A 24672-nucleotide genomic window follows, 5' to 3' on the forward strand; every position below is an offset into this window, starting at 1 on the left:
TTTCCTCACTATTTCTTCCTTGGCCACATTCCTGAAAGAATTAGTTTATCATATACATATATTACACCATAGAAACTTGTTTTATCTACACATTGACAATGTTTTATTTTTACTAAATGTAATTATTGTAAAAAAGTCATAAGATTTATTATACTACATATTCATAATAAGGAATTTCTATGGGAAATGTAATAACACCCTTTCTAGGTACAGTTGATAGTTCTTTATTACCTGCCACAGAAAACAATTTGTTAGAATGTGCTGTAAGTCATCAGTGTTTTTTTTTTTTTCTCATATGAATCACTCTGAAGCACATCTAACCAGCAAAAAGTAACCTTCAGAAATAAACTGCAGTAAATTGATATTATCTTAACAATTTCCTAATAAAATAGTTAATGTAATAAAATTAAGAGGGATTTACCAGTGATGACTTTGTATTCTTAGAGTCTTTAGAACATGGCTTCTTGGGCAGATTGGTAAATTCCAAGGATTCTTGTTTTCTTTCAGAAAATATTTCCTTAATGAAAATTGTATCTAAATTTGTAGTTGGCAAGAAATCCTTGCTCCCAAGTGATATGCAGGAATCATCAGTCTTTCTGATGTTTTCTGGATTTATGTTTTTCTCTTCTAAATTTCCTTCAGAAGAACTGTTTTCCCCTATTTTTTCAGTGTCAGGAGAATCAATATTAGAATCCACAAAGTTGTCACAATCTGTATTTGAAGCTTCTGCTGTTGAAAACATATTTACAAGAGGAAAATATAGTTTAATATATGATTAAATTGTTCACAAACCAAATGCTCAGTAGTTTAAAAAGCTTTATTCATAAATTCAATTTTATCAAAAGTTCATTTACTTTTTCAATGTTTCACCTCTATTTTCCAGAATGTACAATAAGGAGACAGCAAAGGGAATCTGTGACATAAAAGACCAGCAACAGGTATGGTGAAATGGTTCCACAATTAAGGTGCTTGCCTGTGAAAGCTAACGACCTGAGTTTGACTACCCAGTCCCCATGTAACCTAGATGCACAGAGTGGTACATGTATCTAGAGTTTGCTTGGTGTGGCTAGAGACACTGGTATGCCCATTCTCTCCCTCTCTCTCTCTCTCTCTCTCTCTCTCTCTCTCTCTCTCTCTCTCTGCTTGTAAATGAATAAATAAAATATTGTTTTTAATTAAAAAGACAAGCAATGGGAAAGGGCAGGAGACAAACGTGTTAGAAGGGACATCTGCCTTTAGAAAGCTACAAAAAGATCACAGTTATATTTTTCACTACCTCATTATGTCTTCTTTGAACACATCTGTTGGCTTACATGTGTGCATGGAGGACTGACCACAACCAATTAATACAGAAGTGAAACTTCAGTCCTGGCTTTTTTCTACCACTCCCACCAAACCCTTCAGGAGATTTTTGTGTTGCGGCCAGATGCTGAAACACAGGTCAAGATATTCTGAGCAGTGAATATTCTCTAAGAATGTGCTACATGGCTTCATCTTAAGTAAGAGTATGTCGACTACTTTGTATCACATAGTGTTTCATTTATTCAGATCTTATTGGCTTTCCAAAACAAATTTCTCTAAAAATGTGCTCCATAAAGTAGTGGGGAATGATGACAATAGTCTTCACTGGTGAATATTCTACTTTACAGTCCTAAAGATTTACATATTAAGAACAAACCTATAAGGAGTTTGACAATCACATTGTACATTAAGATTCTACTTCAAACTGCTGCTGTTCTTTACAATCACAAATATTGTGAAAAATAAATAAGCTGTGTACCAGAGATATACCTTCAGGGGGAAGTTTAGGAAGCTAGAATCATAGCTAAACTTGTACAATAGTTTTATAGCACCTTCTTAGAATGACTTAAGTATAAAATATATAATTTATTAGAAGAAAATATGATATTACATATGATGAAATATTTATAAATAACTTCAATATAATTGCAAGGTTGAAAACTTCTACTACTAAAATTGATTATTGTTGAAAAGATAAAACATCTTCCAATATGTCTCTTTGAAAAGTAATATCAAGATAAGACAAACAATACAGAAAATGTCAAAGATACATTTCTGAGAAAAGGACTACTGTCCAAAATATAGAGAGTTTTTAAATCAAAAAATGACATAGTAAGCCACCTAAAACAAATAGGCAAAAATGTGAACAGGTATCTTAATGAAGTAACAGACAGGGGGCATGTAAAGGCAAAGGCAGGACACTGATATTACAGCACTTGCCTAGCATATGCAAAGGCCTGGCTTAAGTCTTAGAACTCTCACACATAATCACAGAGGAAAGAAAATTGAAAAAGGAAGGAAGGAAGGGAGAAAGGAAAGAAGGAGGGAAAAGGAGAGAGTGAAAAGGCGAAGGGAGGGAGAGATGATATAAGGAAAGGGGAGGAAAAGAAAGAAAAAAAAAAAAACAGGTGTGGCAGTTATCTTCTCATTGCTGGAACAAAGCACCTGCCCAAAAGCAGCTGGGGGAGGACAGGTTTTGGTTTGCTTTATATTCTCTAAGAGAAGCATTGTGATGGCAGGGGAGATCATGGTATGAGCAAAGGCGGCTGGACATCACCTTTGCAATAGAGGTGGGAAATAGCTGCCGGAGACTGAGCGAAGCCTTTCAAGGGAGAGTTGCCGGTAGCACTCCTAAGCCTGCCCCCAGTGGTAAACCTCCTCCAGCTGGGTTCCAGCTCCCCAACTGCCATCAGCTGGACGCCAAGTATTTATTCAGAAAACATGACTTATGTGGGGGACATCTAATTAAAACCACCACAAAAGGAGAGACACCGAAATGGAAAATAAGTGCTACAAATATAGAAATATTGCATTTCATTAGAAAACTGAAAATTGAAACAATGAAATACCACCATGCAATTATTTGGATGACAAATCTCTAAAACTGGCAAGTTCAGGTGTTAGTAAGTAGTACAATGGGAATTATTTTCCTTTCTGTGATAACATGAAATAGTATGGTCTCACTATTAGACACTTTAGCAATTTCTTACAGAAATAAACATACTTTTACAGATGATCCAACAATCACTATCCTTATTCCCTAAATGAGCTAAATTATGTCTGTTTAAAAATCCACATATGAGCATTAGTATCAGCTATATTCATATTTGCCAAAGATTGGAAGCAAAAAGATGTCCTTTCATAGCCAACAGGATAAATAAACTATAGTAATTCCAAATATTGAGATACTATTAGACACTAAAAAATTGAGATTTTAGTATGGAATGAGCCAACAGACAGATAAACATGAACACACACACTCATGTGTGCACCCACATACATATAAACATACATATACATATACCCTTAGCCCACACATGCATACACACCACACATAAAAGACAAAATGTGGAAAATGAGCCTAGACATTAACACAGAGTATTCTAATCTATAGATTTCAAATTAGCTACTAGGATTAACAACACAGAAATATAAAAAAGAACAGGCAAATATCTTAGTTTCTTCTCTTATATTAATTTTATATCATAAGTATTATGGGAAATTTAATTCCATTTTAATTCAAATTTAATCAATAAAAGTTTTACCAATAAATAAAAAATAAATAACCAATAGACAAATAAACAACATATAAAACAAATAAACATATAAACAAATATGTAAGAACAACATATAAAACAAATAAAACAACAAATAAAAAAATCAATAAAAGTTATTCTATGCAATATGTAAAGTGCTATTTAGGCCACAATAACTTCACAGAGCTTCCCTACATTTTTTTCTTTGCTTTTCATTGATTAAAGTATTTCCTAGAAAATTATAGATTTTAAGTTCCTGTTCTTCTAAATACCAAAACTTCTGGTTTTATAGTAAACAAACCAATTTGTATAGACTAAGATACCTATCAGCTTTATTAAATTGCCCACATTCATTACTAATCATATTAAACAAGTAACATGCTACCTTTTAAGTCATCATTATAACATGTAGGGCTGCTTCTCAGACACAGATGTGAGAGGTTCAGTCTTCCCTTGTTGAAAACACGATGCAGGCACATGTCACTTTCACATAAAAAGCAATTCTTCTGATAGTTAGGAAATGTAATACTAACATGTTTATGAAAAAGCACAAAACAGAGTAGTAGGAAGTTAAATTTGTAAGTTCTAGTGTACTGACAGCAAATATAAAACTTTAATAGAATGAGGCTATTTATGTAAATTTAATGCTGGTTTTAACCTTCTTGTAGACATATTCTATACCATATAAAATAAATTGCATTATGTAAAAGGAAAGTATAACCCAGTCAAATTCAAGTTAGTTATAAGATTTCAGTAGAAAATTCCTATTTTATAGCATATTGATTTTTCTGGTCTCTTACATCTTCAAGGTCATAAAAAATTGATGAGATTCAGGTTGTATTTTATATGAACATATATCATTTTTGTTCAGTAGGGAACTTTAAGAGTTAACAGTAATAGGTAGTATTTAGTTGCTTAATTTTTAACAATCTATCTGAAAGCACAATTTAGGTAACATTCATTATAAAGTTATATATCTAATAGCATATGATATTTATGTAACCTCTACCTTGTTGTATCATAGATTTATGGATTATGCTTAACACAAAGTCCTCCTGCATCACTCATGATCCCCAGGGATAATAATTTTGTGGGTACCACCAAACCAAAACTGTAAAGATATTGTTAGTCTCTGATCAATGATCTTCTTTACTTCCTCTCACAGTACACATAGAGATCAAAGGACAGGCAAGTAATAATGGGTGTAAAGGAACAAAAATAGCAGAAATGCCATTAATTCCCTTGGATATCTACATTGGTAGTTATAAACCTCTTATCTGTTGACCAGGAAGTTCTCTCCACTTGAAACCCTGCTACCTTCAACATTCACTGTTCCATATCTGAGTCAATGTATTCAGATGTGACACCCTCCTGGCTCCAAGGCATTCTGTAGGCTCATAGTTGTTACATTATACTATAAGAGGCCTGATGTAACTTGAGCCAAGAATAGGGACTGTTTAATTGGAAATTCATTCTCCTATTACCTCAGTGACCAGGGACCAAACTTACAAAATCCTGAAGTGTCAATAAAAAAGGGAATTAACACTAATTTTAAAAATTAATTATACAAAAAGATGAACATTATTTTTACTTGGAAGTAATAAAATTCTACAAAATAATTAAGAAGTGAACAATTAAACTTCATTAACTTCTCCTATATTAAATTTTACCTATCTTCTCCTCTCCCCTCCCCCAACTTTATTCTAACTAGTGGCAGACAGGTTTGTGAAGGGCACTAATCCTCTCTGTCCCACTTTTGAACCTGTACATACCCTCACCACTGGCCATTACTTTGTAGAGGGATTGACAGGTTTTCAACTCATGTGGATCTTCGCCTCTCCATGCAATTAGCTCTCCACCTGGCATCATATACACTGATACCATGTGCCGTTGTGACAAGGTGGGACATGTTGATTCAGAATGAGCATGAATTCTCTGTACCTGCCCAGTATTGTAATCTAGACATGATTTGGATTTGCACATATTCTCTTTCTTCCACCCCACAAAGGTGGACATAGTACTCTATTGTCATTAGATCAGGAATTTAGTTCCAACACTCAGAATGTTCTCAGAAATCCTGCTAACTCCATGTGGGCATGGACACCCATTGCAGCTTGGGTCTGCACTGTATTTCAGCATTGAGATTTCCTTTAGTGCTCCATCTTACCATATCACAGGAATCCTTACCATCTCACATTTAGACAGAGATCCAGCTATACATTTGAGCTCGTTGGAAACTAAATTTAGACCACTGTAACTGCCTCAAGTATGAAGTAATATCAGGGACCTCCAAAAGAAAACCTCAAGCATCACAAGGCAGAACAAACAATGGTGACCACAAAGAAACATCAAACAATGTTGTAAGTACTCATTCAACATAGGTGTACCTGGAAGACCTGACCAGCATACCAGTCAGTCCTAGGTGGGCAAGTCTCAATGTAATTTGAAAAGCCAAGCTAACAGTTACACTAAGAATTACCAAGGCCATAGCAGAGGACTCCTAGGATAGTTTCCCATAGGAAATTTTAAAGAAAATTCTCAAGAGAATAATTACAAATATGTACAAAAATATCAAAGAATCCAAAATAAATGCATGAATGTAACCCTGAACAAATTCAAGGTCGACGCATGGATGTAATTCTGAACAGACTTGAAGATGATGCAAGTAAACACCTACATGATTCTAATGGAACCTAAACCAAAAAGCAGGATGAAATGAGATCAAACCAGGATAGGAACATGAGACTCAATACAGAAATAGGAACCCCAAAGAAAAACAAACTGAAATGAAGCTGGAGATGAAGAGTACTATTCAAACAAAAAGCTCCTGGATAGCTGCACCAACAGGATCAAAAGTAAGGCAGAATGTGAGGTCTTGAAGGCAAGGAAGAGGAATTGAATAATTAGTCAAAACCACCAACAGGTTCAAATATGATTGTGATTGAAACACTAGGGAAATATGAAAAAACCTTTATAAGATCAAATGTCTGAATTATGAGCATATAAGGAGAATTTCAGGCCAATGGCAAAGAAAATACTTTTAATAAAATTGCAGAAAATTTCCCAAATCTAAGAAAAGAGGTTCTTGTCTAGGTACAACAGGCATAGAAAACCAAATAGATCAGACAAGAAACGAAATATTACATTTCTTGCTATACTTAGAAAACTAAATAAATAGAACAAAGAAAGTGTACTTGAAGGCTGAAGGGAAGAAACATTTCATTATCTACAAAGGCAGACCAATCTGAATAATAGCTGTGTTCTCTCCCACCCCAAAGGAAACACTGAAATCCAAAAGAGATTGGAATGATGGCTTTCAAAGTATTGAAAGGCTACAGCTGGCAACCCAGACTACTATACCCTGCAAATTATCCCTTATAATAGAGGAGGAAAGAAAAATGTTCTATGATTAAAAACAAAACAAACAAGCAAACAAAACAGGCTAGTAGGGAGCCAAAGAAATGGCACAGCTGTTAAAGGCACTTGTTTGCAAAACCAACAGGCCCAGCCAGGTTCAATCTCTCAGTACCATGTAAAGGCAGATAGATGCAAATGACAGACACACACACACACACACACACACACACACACACACACACATACTTGCACAATCACTAAAAATAAAATAAATTAAAAATTTCAAAACATTCTAAAGGAATTTATGAAAACTATGCTAGCTTTAAAGAGGATATTGTATATAATTCTTCACATTAAGGAGAAGAATAAGCATATTCAAGAAGCTATAGGAGGAAAAAACCATAACTAAAGCTAGGACAATTGTTAAGTAAATGAAGCAAAAATAACAAAACAGAACACGGAACTCCACAAAATCAACATAACAGTAATTTAATCACAATGCTCAATAATAACTCTGAATATTAATTATTTTACTTTCCATTCTAAAGACGTGGGTTGATAGCTTGAATTTAAAAAAAGACACTAAAGCCAGGCGTGGTGGCACATGCCTTTAATCCCAGAACTCGGGAGGCAGAGGTAGGAGGATCACCATGAGTTCAAGGCCACCCTGAGACTACATAGTGAATTCCAGGTCAGCCAGGACTAGTGTGAGATCCTACCTCAAAAAACAAACAAAAAAAGGAAGATTCCAGCTGGGCATGTGGTGGCACACACCTTTAATCCCAGCACTCAGGAGACAGGTAGGTAAGTAGGTCACTGTGAGTTCAAGGTCACCCTGAGACTACATAGTAAATTCCAGGTCAGCCTGAGCAAAAGTAAGACCCTATCTCGAAAAACCAAAATAAATAAATAAATAAAAAGATTCCATTACTTTGTTGCATTAAAGAAACTCACCTCACTGTCAAAGACAGACACTGTCTTAGGATGAAAGACTAAGAAAAGATATTCCAAGAAAAAATAGGCCTAAGAAACAAATGAAAATACAATATGCCAAAACCATTGGTTCTAAACACCTTCATAATAAAAACAGGGAGATCTTAATTAATTACCTTAGTAATGTACCTGAAGGCCTTGGAAAAGAAAAACCAAATCCAAAAGTGCTAAAGACAAAGAAATAATGAAGATAATGGCAGAAATAAATAGAAACAAAAAGAAAACATTACAAAGAATTGATAATGGCTGGTGAGATACCTTAGTGGTTAAAGCATATGCTGTGAAGCATAAGGACTCCCCAGAGCCCACGTAAGCCACATAGACATGGTGGCATATACATCTGTAGTTCTTTTGCAGTGAGGCCCTGCTGACCCATTCTTTATCTCTGTCTCTCTCCCTCAGACACACACACACACACACACACACACACACACACACACACACACACACATACTCTAACAAATAAATAAATATAAAATATTAAAAAAAGGATTGGCAAAACAAAAGAATCAGTTTTTTGAAAGATTGACAAGTCCATAACCAAATTAACTAAAAGATCTTAACTAAAAATATAAGATATAAAAAAGGAGACATTAAAACAATACAAGCTTCTGTCAAAGCACTTGATTAACCCTCCCCCCCCACCCCGAGGTAAAAGGTAAGACCCTATTGCTGAAGACATGACATGCTGTCAACACAGAACACTGAGAGATCCACTTGCAAACTGAAAGATAGCCATTTCCCAGATAGTCTTACCAGATAGTGCTAGAAAGCACTTCATTAGCTTCTGGGGAAAAATAGCCAAAAATCTTGTGTAGCAGGGGACACTGCTATATGAAAGCAACCAGCCTGACAAGATGTACACACCTGTGTGATAGTGGTATCTTACCTAGGTGGGTAAGCAAAGGCTCTCTGATGGGCTATGAGATCTGTTTGGTGGAAAGGAACCCATAGCTGGAACTGGGAACTGAGTCTGAATTCTATGGAGACAGAGACTTTGATCTCCAATGACAAGCTCCCGCTAGTCTTTGACCAAAAGTGAAGCTACACCCATCACAATCTTTTTAGTTAATAGTGCATATCACATTTAATCTATGCTGACCTTATTCTCCATGGGAGAATATGTTTTTCTTTTTCAGAGGTCAGTGAGAGCTGAGGAGATAAGCCATCCCTCACACATTAGCTAGGGCCCAGGTGAAACCACAGAGGAGTAGGCAGATGAGCAAGTGTGCAGTTCAATAGCAAGCCTTACAACCTGTGCCAGGGTGAGAGAGACAAGGCACTGGGGATGCTCTAAACATACCAAAGCATAAATCCAGAGCACAACATTAAAGCAGGCTTAAAACATATCCACAGTGGCTCAGGGAATTTTGCTGAAGAGGGGAAGAAAGACTGAAAGAGCCACAGAGTGGAAGGGAATATCCAGAGGTATTACCCCGTCCCTATAATGACTACAGCTCTCACATCTCATTCCCTGCAAACCTAGGGAGAATAGAACAATCCCAGTGAGGTGGGCCCTCAGTAGAGTGGAGGTGGGGAGAAGAGAAATGATGGTACTAAAACATGATGTGTCTATATAATGTTTTTACAAAATAAAAATAAAAAGAATTTCATTGTGTATATGTGCCACATCTTCAGTATCCATTCATCATATGATGGGCATCTATCTGGGTTGATTTCAGTTCTTCACTATCATGAATTAAGCAGTTATATACATGGTTTATACTCCTGTTTGGTTAAGTGGATATGTGGTGCTCAGCAAACTGCCCTATACATGTTCACATTCAAGCTTATATAGTATTGTTGCTCTCACTTATTATCAGAGAGGCTTCCTTTTTCCAATGGTAATGACTACAGGAGAAACCAAGACTCATCAAAATGCATAGAAGTGCTCAGCTTTAAATGAGACATCCTTGTCATACCAACTGAGCCTTAGGGAAAATTGCAGAAGATGTTGCAGAAAGGATGTAAGAGCAAGAGGATGGGGAGGGGTGCTTTGGAACACTGCACTCTGGACATGTGTTGGTGGCTACATTCATGACCTCACAACAACTGTCATTACCTGCACAATACTGGGCCTATTAACATGTCTTTATGGGTTACATAGGAAAGAAAAAATGAAATAAAGACCCCCAAATAGTAGAAGGATTGAGAGGAAGGTGCTTGGAGAAGAGGAGATGGAGGATAAGAATAAGAGAGAGGGATACAAGCGAACAATGGTCAAATTACATTTTGTATAGATATAAAATTGCCAATAAAAAGGTTTTTTTTTTTGTTTAAAACAGAAGCACGCCTTAAAAAAAATACTTTATGTATTTATTCAAGAGGGAGGGAGAGAGAGAGAGAGAGAATGAGAATGTGGGCAAGCCAGGGCTTCTTGCCAGCTGCAAATGAACTCCAGGTGCATGTGCCACCTTGTGCATCTGGCTTACATGGGTCCTGGGAAACTGAACCTGGGTCCTTTGGCTTTTCAGGCAAGCACCTTAACCAGTAAGCTATTTCTCTAGCCCCTGATAAAAAGTTTTTAAAAAACTTACCTAGGCAGGCTAGAGAGATAGCCCAGCAGTTAAGGAACTTGCCTGTGAAGCCTAAGGACTCATGTTTGATTCTCCAGGACCCATGTAAGCCAGTGATGCAAGTGCACAAGGTCACTCATGTACACACAAAGGTGCATGCATCTGGAGCTCGACTGCAGTGGCTGGAGGCCCTGGCACAACAATTCTCCACCTGTCTCTCTCTTTCTGTCTCTCTTGCTCACTCTTGCATAACAATATGCAGTCTGTAGGGCTTGCCTCAAAAAAATTAAAAATAAAAAAAAATCAAAGTAAAGTTACCTAGGAAGACATCAGTACTAAGGGAGTTCTCATTTTTTCAACATCATCATTTATGTAATTTCATTTTAAAATTAGTATCAAAGTATTGTAAAACTTCATATGAAATATATCAGACTAGACCAGCCACTTGAAATAATAACTCCTAAACTCAAAATAAGCTGCAAATAATCCAAATACAAGGCAAGAGCATAAACTTAACACAAAGGTCATTTTACCTTTTATTTTTTACAAGTGTGTATTATATTGTGTGAACACATGTGTGCAATCATACATCCACTTGTGCATGCAATTTTGGAAGTCATCTTTGTTCAATATTTTATTGAGAGGAGGTTTCTCACTGAGACTTCAGCTCGTCAATGTTTCTCGACAAGCAAATCATAAGTCCTGTATGTCCTCTTCTCTTTGCCTCCCACACTGAGATACAGCTGGGCTCTACCACTCCAAACTTTTACCTGATGCTGGAGATGCAAGCTTAGGTCTTTATGTTTGCAAGCCAGCACTTTCCCCCTGAGCTACTTCCATAGCCTTTTAGCCAATTTTATAATTTGGAATACTAATAAACATTAATACTACCATACTAAAATTTAAACATGACTGAAATAAAATTAACATTAAAGTCATATATTTTAACACCATGCATTTATTATATAAAGAGATCAAAAATGTTTGTGTGCTTAGCATTGATTATATATCTAAACTGAATTAGAAAAATCTTACCTTAGTTGACTCTCAGGTAATTCAACCTTATAAGGTACAATGTTTCCTTTTTCTTCATATTCTTCTTCATAAGTCTTATTAATACATGTAAGATAAAATATTAGTGTCATAGGTAAATTAATTATACAGTAACCAGCTAATTGTGGGTAATATTTAGACTACTTATTATGACAAATGAGGTTTTAATTATATCCTATAAAAATGTGTTCTGTTAAAACCAAGCAAAATCAACTAATATTTGTTGAGTGCATTTATATTATAACTGTCACATTTGGGACCAACCATGACAGTTTATATTTTACTATGTAAAAACTGACTGAAGTAAATTAATAACTATAAATTATCTTATTCTTTGACTAGCAACTCATACATATATTCTAAATATGAACAATTTAATGAAGAGCACAGTGTATGCATCTATGTGTACACCTATATCTGTGTATGGGACCAATATATAAAAATTATCCAAGAGATAATCAAAACTTAATAAAGCTGAAAATAAGAGGCTGTCCAAAGCTTAACACAAAATAAGTCATCTCTATCACTTACTCCAAGGCTAAGGGAATACTGGGGAGCAGGAAGAATGGTTAAGAGCTACAGTTTGGGAAGAAGTATGTTGGGGCACTGTCCTTCCAACACAAATGGACTGGTACATTCATTACCCACAAGCATTTTGTTAAAGATAATATAGAAGTACAAAAAGAACGAGACATCAAAACAGAGGAAGCACTTTATGGAAAGAAGGAAGTCCTCAGTGGAATAAGTGTAGGAGTGAGGGGACAAAAGAAGATAGTGGAACCAGAGTGTGAACAAATTATACTGTGCTCATGAATTACAGTTATCAATCTACCAACCCAAAGAAAAGAAAGCAGTTTTGAAAGAGGTGTGCATTCCAATCCACTCATTTTCCAAACCAACCATTTTGAGAGAAGTGTTATGGACAAAGTGATAGATTCAGGTATAGATGATCAGGAAGTCAGAAATGGAGTGATATGATAGTATCCTAGACCTTTAGCCTGAGCTCAGCTTGGCTGACTCTGCTCCAGCTGGTTCTATTTTGTGTGTGTGTGTGTCTGTGTGTGTGTGTGTGTGTGTGTGTTTGTGTGTGTGTTCCAAGGATGTGTGTTCATATAACAATAACACTAATATAACTATTATTATCCTAATAACTATTATTATTATATATTCTTATTAAATATCTCATAACTTATAAATATATTTTCTTTCTTTAAACAAGTTATATTACTAACAATATTCAAGAAATTAGATTTGCTCCAAATTTTCTTAAATGAATATTATGTAATGTAACTCATCTTTGTTTAAAACCTCCTAAAATACAAGACTAATTAAATGGAACATTAAACTCTGCCCTGTAAGTTCACACAATTAATATTTACTCACTTTCCATGTAGCCTGTGTTCAAAAAACATGTGCAAGAACAATTTAGCTTAGATTATGCATTTACTCTGAACATTAAAGGCTATATATATTTACCGGCTTGTCTAAATTCAAATATGTGTGCATTTCTTTTTAAATTCAAGAAGAATGAAAAGTGATATTATTGATAATAACATGTGGACAGCACTATATGTTTAGGATTTTCTGGGTTGTTTAATGAATTTGAATGTTCATTATATACTTACATCATCCAATTGTACTATTGTTAAAGATGGTTCAGGTCTCACTATATCTAATTCTTCCACAGGCATAAAGAGAGGTGGATATTTCACATTGATCTCCTCAACTAGAAAATAATATTGGGGTATTTACCAAAGAATATATCAGATAATTCCCTTTCTTGACATAATATTGCCAATAATAACAACATACATGGTCTATAGTGCATCTAATACCAAGATATAAACACAACCAGTTTTCCCAGCTCAAATGAAGTATGTATTGTTTGTGACTTCATTTGTAAGTAAAACGGATTAAGTGAATGCAAAGTAATCAGTAATAAAAAGAAGATGGCTCTTGCTGTTGCAGAAGGACCAGACCATTCATCTAATTGAGTCAGTAGTCCCTGCTCAGCAGTAACAGCATCTTTGAGGAAAGGGAGCAGCCTTGCCCCCCTCAAAGCCACCCTCCACTGTTCCCCATATATAGCAGCTATGGCAATGAGAGAATGGGTGGATGAAGCACATTCCTTCCTGGTGTTCCATCCATAAAGGGGACATAAAAAGACCATTTTGGATGCACAGCATGAATCAGGAAGAGCAGCTCCCAGAGCTGTTCTCACTGTGACAGTTCTTTGCCACAAGATGGGCAGATCATGTTAGAGTCTGCATGCACACCAGCTGGGACCATAGCTTGCAGTCAGGTGGAGATGTTAGAGAAGCAGACAAGAAGGCTGACACTGAAGAAGAGTGCAAACTGGCTGTGAGACTGCCCCAGTACAGCTGAAAACTTTCACCCAGACTACTGCTTCAGGCACCTGAATCCTGCGGGGTCTCTAAGCATGTGAAAAATGGAACCATGAAGACAGGAGTGTGACCTCTGCAGGATTTCTGAAGGTGTTCATTCCAACTCTCTTCCTTTTCCCCATCTTGGCTGTGAAGCTAGAAATCTATATTAAAAAATAACTGAGCACACCTTCTGCCAGCACCTACTGGGGGAAGGAAAATCCCTGGACATGGACATGGCCTGCCAAGTGATGTATTGCAGTTTATTTGAAGTTGAGATCATTGCATGACCCAACCAGTCACCTGATTTGTACGTACCCAATTCTACTTATTCTCAAATCCAGCATTTCTCCCAAATTCTGTTGCAGCATTTTGCTAATAGTTTTTGGCTTATATTATAAGAAATTATAGAATTTCCTAACAAAATTTACTGTTTAGAAATTTACAAGGGCTTCTCTTTCTCAAACACCACCAAGCAAACTGTAACTGTATCAACAGTTCTTCTGCCTCCCCTGAGCACCAGCAAACTCAAGCTGAATGGTCAACCATGTTGCCACCTTCTCAGTCTAACATGAAGTCAGCAAGCTATTACAAAAGCATTGTTTAGCTTTTTTTTCTGTTTTCTAAGACAGACATAAACTTCCATAAGCTCAACTTTACAGTTTGTAAAAAAGAAAACAAAAAAGATAAAAGAAACAAAAGAAGAAAGACACAAGAAGAAAGAATATCCTGGGCAATAAATTATTTTAAACAAATTGAAGACTCTATTTTTCTAAGCTTCCTGATAGTGCCTTCAGTTTGTAGGATGCAGCCTGCATAATTGATAGCAGGAAATAAAATGAGAATTGAACTTCATACACAGATTTTAATACTCTTATGTTGTCATGCTGTCTTTTTATGGTATGGAATCCTTATTCCTAATAAGGAATGCCTCAGGCCTAGACATATATGAAATTGTTTTTAAAAAATAAAAGACAGTATGTCAAATTTTGAACTGGAAATAAAATATTGCACATTACAATTGAAATTAACAATGATTAATGAATGATAAATTGTATGACAACTAATTCTTGCTGTATATAATATTAAATACTGCACTGTAAAAGATCTAATCAAAGCTTAACTGACCATCACTTTCATCCCCATTTTCATTCTGTGAGGTTTGGACCTCACCAGTAGATGCTGTAGTTGCAGGTGGGTGTAGGAACATATCTGGTTGCTCCTTTAGAGTCCTACAAAACAATAACATGCAATTACTACAATGGTAAAATGAATTAACTGAAGCTTGTCCAGACAAGATGCTGATTTAATTATCAAATGGGTGAGCATACAAAATTAATGATGAAACAATACCTATGCCTTTAATTCATAAAAGTAAATCATTATTAACAGAATTTTAATGTACTACAACTTTGTAAATCAACTGGCCATAACACAAGACTTTCAAGTCATATATCCTACTGTTTATTTTTGTTGTTGTTGTCATTTATTTGCTTAAGATCAAAACCAAAGTTATGATACATGTCATCATTCTCTTAAAAGCCACACCAAGTCCATGGAGCATAACATGCTATTTCTACAGCTAACTTGGAAGTGTGTCTTTTACCTCACAGATGTGGCATTATGTTGAGTCTAAGAGCATTGATTCAGCCTACCTGTAGGGTGACAATGTTGTCATTATAAGAATGTGAGGAGTGAGGGCTGTGGCATCTATTGCCTAATCAACATTGAAGATTGATGCAGCCCATTTCCAGTGGAAAACAGTCAGGACCAGGGACTCAGAAGCTAAGGGCATGCATTTGGTTCTGGAGGGTGTTCCCAGATTTGTGGGGAGAGAAATCATCTTTTATCTAAGAGTATAAATGCCTGCACAGGCCTTACACTATATAAGATCATGAGTTTCCCATGTGAGAGGCAGGACTGTCTTACTGATTTTCCAGTCAATACAAAACTTAAAACCTAATAGGTTCTGTTCTATTTTGGTAAATTAAAAATGATAGGTATTTTATTACATAACCTGTAATAAGAATATAATTTTACAAATGATGAAATTGAGAAAAAAGGAGAGAACTTAACCATCATAATATTTCTTCCACATCATTCAGGGAGTGAATACAAAGGGAAGGGAAAGTGGAATCTAGTCTGCTTCCTCAACACAATGTTCACAGCTATGATTTTACTTTGCAATGCTTCTGTGCAACATGCAAAGGCACTAAAATTTTGATTCTAGTAGTCTATGGCTCTATACATGAAATCAGTAAGACATGTTTCTATATTCTCAACTTCACATTTGAAGGAATTTGTTGGTGATCCTTGAACCTACAGTTTAAGCGATAGCTAAGAATATCAGAGTATAACTTCAAAAACAAATAGGCATCTGGTCACAAAATAAACCTGCTTTCTAGTTGGATACATGCTTACTAATATGTCTTCATACAGACAGATAAATACAAACAATATGTTGTACTGATACTTGATGAAGCAAAATGATCTTGACAATGAGGTTTGAATTCAAGGGTACATAATATTGCCTATTCTAAATTCAATCTACTATAAATGAGGAAACTTGAACCAATACAACTTAAGTGATTCATGAATAAACAAGCACTCAACAGTGAACTAAGTTGTGATTCTGTATATTCACACAAGGTACCAATGTTGTGGGTTTTTTTAAAGAAAAATAAGATCATAAACATAAATAATAATAAAAATTGTCATCACCTCACCTTATTTTCTTATTTTAAAATGGCCAAATGTCTTGAACATTGACCAATTCAGTTGGCCAAATGTATAGAAAGTTATTGTAAATCAGTTCTGTGAATCAAATTGTGCTGCTTACATCAAAATTGCTGGCTAGAGAAGATTCCTAAATAGTGAATCTCATACTCTTTGTTAAGGACACTGAGTTTTATACCAGCTTGAGTTAGAGTAAGGAATCACTGGTGTAATTCCGCTGGAGTGAATGGATTCAATAAAAAGAGAAGGATATTAAAATGTTAATTGCTAATATTTGAGAGAATCCCTTAGCCATACAGAAAAAATTGAACCACAAAATAATAGTGTTACATATTAATCCAAGAAAAATAAAATAAATATCCACTAACTCACTTAAATAAAATATCAGATAGATAAAAGTTGGAGAACTAACACTCTTCCTTGTAGAATTCCAGGCAATAAATTTAAAAGAAGTAAAAGAAATAGAAAATAATTGAGAGGACAACAGAAAAGAAAGAAAGCTAAGTTTTGAAACGAGGTAGACGTGGATTACAGCTCACAAGAAATATGACATAACAGGGTATTTCAAAGATGGAATGTACCTCCTCAAGAAAGGGCTTCTACATTGAAATAAAGGCTTGACATCTGCTCCTCACTCTGCATGCTAGAGACTTCCCTCTTCACAATGTGTTTTACAGACTGGCATCATAGACATCAGTGTTATTCAGGACATATTTGAATTTGAGGAATAAAAAACTTTGGACCCGTCACCAAACATACTAAAGAAGACTTTTGTGTTTTCCCATATTCTACAGGCAACTGGTAAGTTAAATGAAATATGGGCAACTATGTTATAGGACAAACTAAACTTATGACCTCTGACCTTTAAATGTACTTCTAAAATTAGAAATTCGGTGGGTTTACATAATAGTAAAATTATGAATAATGAAAACTGTACTCATTCAAAATTTTAATTTATCATTTCAAATTTGATTTTAAACAATAGATTAAAACTGCATTATCCCCTCCTATTTCTACTTCTCTCTCCCTCTTCTCTCTCATCTCTCTATCTCTTGTATAACACATATCCTGCACTTCCTTCTCAGGCGCTGACCTGTAACCTGGTACCAGCAGGTTGTTATCATCTGCAATGAGCTTCTAATCACAGAGACCTAAAAGGTCTCCCAAAAGAAGACTGATTTACATCAGAGCGCTTGGACCCACTATAAGTTAGTGGTAAGACCCTACAGCTGAAGACACCATACACTGTTAGTATGTAGCATGGAGCGACATGGCTGGAAGCTGGAAGCTGGAAGAGAGTCAATCCCCAGACAGTTAGCATGTCTAGTGCTGGAAGGTGCTACATGAGCAACTAGGGGATAATGACCATTATCTGCTCAAGCAATGCATGGTCTAAACTACTTAGCAGCAAACAACCTGATGTGATGCTCACACAAGTGCAATAGTGGCACATACCCATGGTGGGGAACCAACTGCTCTTGATTTGGCTAACTGATCTGCTCAGTGGAACAGACCATACCTGGAGCTGGGAACCAAGTCAGAACCATATCCAAAAATGAACCCACTCTCCACTAAATTCTCTCTAAAAAACAATGGTTATTACATTTACTTGGTGCTAATTTGGAAAATCTTCTTCTCTTTTTCAGGTGGAGGCAGATCCTAAGGAAAGGACTATCCATCATATTTCAAAAGGGCCCCAGCTGAAACTAAGAATAATTGGGGAAACATGCAAGAATACTGTTTTCTTGGCAAACTTGGAACCAGCACAACAGTGAAGGAGATAGACCCAGAGAATAATCAACCCCTATCAAACCAGATATCCAGAGACACAGAGGTGCCCAAGATCTCAACACAGAAGTAGACCTAATAGGAACCCAACATGGCTTAGGGAAATTTGCAGAAGAGGGGGTGGAAAGAATGTCAGAGCCACATGGTGGGTCATGACATGCAGAGACATTTCCTCCTACCCAAAACTAAAGGCTAACCCCACAATACACAGCCCATCTATAACAACAAGGAGGGTCCCTGTGGAGGGGGGAGGACAGGGAGGAGGCTAACAATGATATCAACTTGACTGTATTCACTGACTACAAAATAAATAAATAAATAAATAAATAAATAAAATGCAACAAATTATTTTTGAATAATCATTTTGAATAAGATACACTAATTACTACAAATATATTATAAAATTTAAGGTCTAGTTAACTTAAAAATAGATTCTTAAAGTAAAACTTGAAAGGCTTATGCTAATTTTTAAAAAGTAGTGTGTTTTCAAAATAAAATTTCAGGTTTTTGCTATTATTTTTAAATTCATTACTTCATTTGTGCATTTTTCTCCAAGTAAGCATTTTTTCTCAAGCAAAAATCTAAGCCAATGATTCACCATATGATAAACATAACTAAAATTATTGTTTAGATAATCAAATCTTCAGAGGGATTTAATGTAACTTTAATATTGCATTTGCAGGGCTGGAAAGATGGACTAGTGGTTAAGGTGCTTTCTGCAAAGCCAAAGGACCCAGGTTTGATTTCCCAGGACTCATGGGAGCAAGATGCACAAGGTAGCACATGCCTCTGGTGTTAGTTTGCAGTGGCTGGATGCCCTGGCATGCCCATTCTCTTCCTCTCTCTCTCTTTCTCTCTCTGATAAAAAAATAAAAGTAAAACATTTAAATTTACATATGCAAATATGAAGGAAGCTTACATACAAAATTACTACTGAAAGTTATTTCCAAAAGGAGGAAAATGACTTATATTTTCTAAAAAAATAATAATATTAACAATTCAGACAGTACTTCCTGTGTTTTTTAAGCCATAATTTATCCATATAGGAAAGACCATCTTCTGTAAATTCAATATTAATTGGCTCTGTCCAAATTTTCAGATTAGTCTGCACTTCACATTCTTCCAGGGAGTCTATAAAAAAAATAAATACTGAGCATAATTAATACAGCCAAGCCTCAGAATTAGCATACTTTTCAGTCCAAGATACAGAATGTATAATTTCTGAAGTGTATATGATTTAATATTTGTCAATATAATCAATAGGCTAATGATTAAAGAACAGTGTTTTAACATAATGGTGATTTAACAAATAACTGTGTAGGCACGCACTTTCGTCAACAATGATTGAAGTGAAAAGCTCTTATGATTCACAAGCTTTGTTTAAGCAATGAATTCTCTTAAATGAAAAAAAAAACAAACGGATTAATTCTTTCAATACACACACAATATCTATCTATCTATCTATCTATCTATCTATCTATCTATCTATATGGGGAACAGAAAATAAATAGTTCAGAATGACACCATCATCATGAACTGATGTTTACGGAGTAATTTGCTCCAAGATACTTGTTTCTGATATTCAAAACTTAAGCCACTATTCAGAATTGTTTCAACCGAACCATAATGAGAATGAAAGCAGTCCAGGACAACTAGTGTTTTCCTCCTCCTGAAGCAGCTTGCTCTCCTGGCTGTAACATCACTAAGGAAAGAGACAGAGAGGAAAGGAAGGAAGTGGTGACTGTGAAAGACTATGTGTTTATGAACTTTAAAACTAGAAGATGGAACCAAATTCATTCCTTATACTTTAGTGATTAGCTCTAGCTTTAGCTAAATGTCAGCAATGAAAATAAGTGAAAAGAATGGAATTATCCAGCATATCTTGTTACAAAAGGGAAGAGCAATATTGAAGAAAGCAATTGAAGGAAATTCTGGGAAACAACTAGAATCCATTAAATTAAAGAGTAAGAATTAATAATATGAACATATTATGGGAAAAATTATGGAATTATGGCCTTAGCACAGTTAAACAAAAGATTTTCTTTTAACAGTAAACTCAGGGTGGGGAGGACACAAAGAGAGGGAGAGAAATGTCCTTTTTTTTTTTTTTATCTAAGTCTAGAGAAAAGTTACAATGTTTGTTGAGAGATACCTGAAAATCTAGAAAAAGACTAAGAGGAAGGAGTTAAAATGAATAGTCTGCAGTTCACTTTTCTCCTTTCACCAATAGCATTATCCAAGGAAATCAAGATGAAAAATGTCCTGGGTAAATATGCTTATGGATGTCTTTCATAATAATACCTTCTAACAAATGGGTAATTGTTGCCTAGGAAGATGACTTTCCAGTCAAAAGCACTCACTTGCAATGCCTGCCTGCCCAGGTTCAATTCCCCAGTACACACATAAAACCAGACCACAAAGTGATGACGCCATGCATCTGGCATTCTATGGAGTAATGAGAAACCCTGATTAAATCCACCCCCCCACACACACATAAATTAACAAATAAAATATTTTTAAATAGGTAAACTTTTATGGGAGACTGTAGCTACATAATTTATTTAGCCAGATAGATATTGTTTAAGGTTAATCCTAGTAAATAATGTATAACATATGGATTTAAGATGTATACTTTCTAGAAAACTAACATGTGAGCTATGCAACTTTGGTGTTGATTGAAACCATTGATTACAGCTCACTGCCTTTCTTTTTTTCTTTTTTAAAAAATTTTGTTCATTTTTACTTATTTATTTGAGAGAGACACAGAGAGAAAGAGGGAGAGAGAGAGAAAGAGAGAGAGAGAGAGAGAGAGAGAGAGAGAGAGAGAGAGAGAGAATTGGCACGCCAGGGCCTCCAGCCATTGCAAATGAACTCCAGATGGGTGCACCCCCTTGTGCATCTGGCTAACATGGGTCCTGGGGAATCGAGCCTCGAACCGGGGTTGTCAGGCTTCACAGACAAGCGTTTAACCGCTAAGCCATCTCTCCAGCCCACACTGCCTTTCTTTTGTGACAGTGCATGACATTCTGTGTCACCCATATTAATGGGACTGTAGTTGTCTTAGTACACAATGAAAAAGTCTGAAGGTAAAAGGAAGCCTGGAGTATTTGAGACACAGCCAGGAGAACAGTGTGGAGAATATCAAACAAGACACAAGAGCCTGTGAGATCAGGGAGGTGCAGATCACATAGAACCTTCTAGACCAGTAAGACTGCCTTACTTTAACACTGAAAGAAAGAAATGTATGGAAAACTAAAATGAAATCAGATTTGAAATCAACAATAAAAACAATCAGAGTAGTTTGAAAATTAATGCTCCCTGCAATGCTAAGTGGCTAAGAAACAAAAATATATTTAACATAATTGTTCATAAAAGATATAAGAACTATAGACATTGTTTCATCTCCATTAAATAGTAACATTTTAAACTTCTGAAAACAATAAGTGTTGGTGATAATGGAAAGAAAACAAAACTCTTAGATAGTTCAGACATCAGTATAATTTACCACAAATACTTTGCTGAGTAATTCAACATTATTCAGTAGAGTTGAAGATATCTGGATGACCAAGCTATTATACTCACAGGCATTGACATCCCTAGAAATGTGTGCAGAGCATACATACTTAGAAACCCATGAAATAATATGAATAAGAGCATTGTGTGTCCAAGACAAATGAGAAAAAATCCTAACTAATCATCAGTGTTTAACCAGGGAAACTGTGTCATATTCATATACTGGTAAAGACAAGTAGTGAAAATTAGTGAAATGAAACCATCCTTATTTTCATATGTGAATCTTAGAGGCATAATATTGAGTGAAATAAGTAAAAAAGAATATATATAACGTAATTGTGTTCGTAGAAATATATATGTGTATTTACCAATTCATTATTGAGCAAACATCTAGGAAGTTCACAAAATAAAGACTGCAAAGCTTAGATTAGTTGTAACCTTGGAGAAGGAAGAAGGGAAGATAGGAAAAGCAGAGGGGTAGCTAGATGGAATTAGCATGGGTGTTGACTTAGAAAATTAGTGACAGATCCACAAATGCTATCTACCTTTTTTTTTTTTTTTGCTATGAGCAATAGAAAAACTGTAAAGGTTCATTTGAATATAATATATAAAGCATATTATGAAAAGAAAAATATTTTCAAACATGCCTAAAACATATACATATAATATTCTTGAGCCAATGAAATTAAATATTTCAAGAATATCCTTCATCATAACAATCATGATAAGGGTAATAATCTCATAATAGTAATAATCTCTTCAGAGCAGCCACATTGCCAGCCTTACTTCTCTATTCAAAGCACTGATGGGCGCTGTTTCAGTGAAGAAAGTGCTTGTTTGGTCAAGCTTGAAGACGTGAGTTCAGATTCTGATACCCACATAAAGTGGTAGGCATGCCAGCACATGCTACAGAGGAAAATACAGGTTGATGTCTAAGGCTTGCTGGACAGCTGGGCTAGCCAAATTCATGAGCTCTAGTTTGAAGAAGTCATCAAAGCTGGTCTCCCTAAATGCATACAATAAACACACACACACACACACACACACACACACACACAGAGAGAGAGAGAGAGAGAGAGAGAGAGAGAGAGAGAGAGAGAGAAACAATAAAATAGAGAATAGAGCAATATTGGTTGAAGACTAGTCAGGATGGAAAAGCTAAGAATGATCACGAATGGATGGTCTACACATTTTCAATCGAGACATCTACATTTTTTTCTCCTCCAAACTTTTTCTGGAAAATAACTTCCTATGAAACAGAGAGAACCAAGTTCTCTAGTTCCTGTGTTTCATTAATCCCAACTTTGTGATATCTCACACTTAATCCTAAATTTTGTTTGGTAGCAATAATGACTAGTCTCATAAGGTAATGGAAAAGAGGAAGAGGTAAAAAAAAAAAAATAATCACACTAGGACAAAATATAGATAGTAGTGTCTAAATTTTTCTGGGTTATTTGGAAGAACAAGTTGATTTGTTTATCATAGTTTCCCTCTTCCACCACCTATTCAATGTTCTCTGACCTCTCTGCTAGGAATTGACAGTTATTTCTCCCTTCTTCTCTGCCATATAGGCCTGGTGTAGTTAACCAAGCATGCATTCCAGAAGACAAAAGGCTACATACATACACCTCTTCACTTGGATTCTAGTTTCATACTGGACATTATTACTGGACATACAATGTCTCATATGAAACAAGGTGAATCCTTGAGTCCTGCATAGAGTCAATTTCAACTGAGTTTTTATTTCACAGATTTATGCAGTGGCCTCCTAAGGCCTCTTTGCCAAGAAGTCATCCTTGCCACACATTCCCTGGCCTTGTAAGTTTTCTGTAGCCTTGACATTTTTTTTCATGCCCAAAAAGTCAGCAGTGTGGTGTACAATGCTATCAAATTCTACTTCTAGCTCAATATGGGTCTGAACTCCATTTCTCAGAGCTGTAGCGGTCTTTGTGAACTTTGGCTGCTCAACTTTGGAAATCACTTTCTCTGGCAGTTGGTTTCAAGCAGAGCCTCCGTTCATAGCATGCTTTATTCAGGATCTTCACACATGAAATTAGATTTCCATAAATCGGAGCCTTTGATGAGAGAAGATTTTACTCAGGTCACCTTTCTTGTTACACTATCAAGAGGAATGAGGTTTCTCTTTAATAACATTAGTATTTATCAATTATAGCTGCCTTTGCTGCACTGGGATGAAACTGATCCCTCTGCTTCGCAATAAAAATGAGGTAATTTTTTTTTTTTTTTTCTTGAGGCAAGCCCAACAGACCAGCCTTTGTTTTTAAGCAAGAGAGTGAGAAAGAAAAGGAGAAAGAGAATTGGCACTCCAGGGCCACCAGTCACTACAACCAAACTCCAGACATGTGTCCCACTTTATGCATATGTATGACCTTGTATAGTGTCACCTCTGTGTGTATGGATCACATGGGACCTGGAGAGTTGAACATGGGTTCTTAGCCTTTGCAGGCAAGTGCCTTAGACACTAAACCATCTATTTAGCCCATTTTTTGTTCTTTTTAATTGTTTTCATTGTCCATAATTTAGAGGGCTTTGGCCATGAAAGTTTTTTTTGTTTGTTTGTTTGTTTGTTTTTTTTAACTCAGTCACCCTCGGTGCTTGAGAATAAGGAAAAGCTACAAACCAGGAAGCCTGGAGTCAATCTGCCACTGTCACCACATGAAACACCACAGAACAAGAGGCCACTACAGGAGGAAGGGTTGGAGAAAGACCCCAGGCAATTCAGACAGCAAGAGGACTAGTGAATACAGTGTAGAA

At 35.8% G+C, this 24672-nt stretch overlaps 1 protein-coding gene and 1 pseudogene across 1 annotated transcript in view; one reads left to right on the forward strand and one right to left on the reverse strand.

Moving 5' to 3' along the window:
* Positions 1-24672, reverse strand: part of Zbbx (zinc finger B-box domain containing) — a 120916-nt gene that overhangs the window by 34328 nt on the left and 61916 nt on the right. Inside the window, exons 10-15 of the mRNA XM_045130251.1 lie at positions 19395-19515; positions 14989-15092; positions 13102-13202; positions 11459-11532; positions 3943-4085; positions 422-729 (exon numbers count right to left, since the gene is read on the reverse strand). Of these exons, the coding sequence (XP_044986186.1) occupies positions 422-729; positions 3943-4085; positions 11459-11532; positions 13102-13202; positions 14989-15092; positions 19395-19515 (851 nt within the window). The remainder of the gene's footprint in view (positions 1-421; positions 730-3942; positions 4086-11458; positions 11533-13101; positions 13203-14988; positions 15093-19394; positions 19516-24672) is intronic.
* LOC123453283 lies at positions 13346-14112 on the forward strand (annotated as a pseudogene).

This window comes from Jaculus jaculus, chromosome 11, assembly GCF_020740685.1.
Source record: "Jaculus jaculus isolate mJacJac1 chromosome 11, mJacJac1.mat.Y.cur, whole genome shotgun sequence".
Lineage (NCBI taxonomy): Eukaryota > Metazoa > Chordata > Mammalia > Rodentia > Dipodidae > Jaculus > Jaculus jaculus.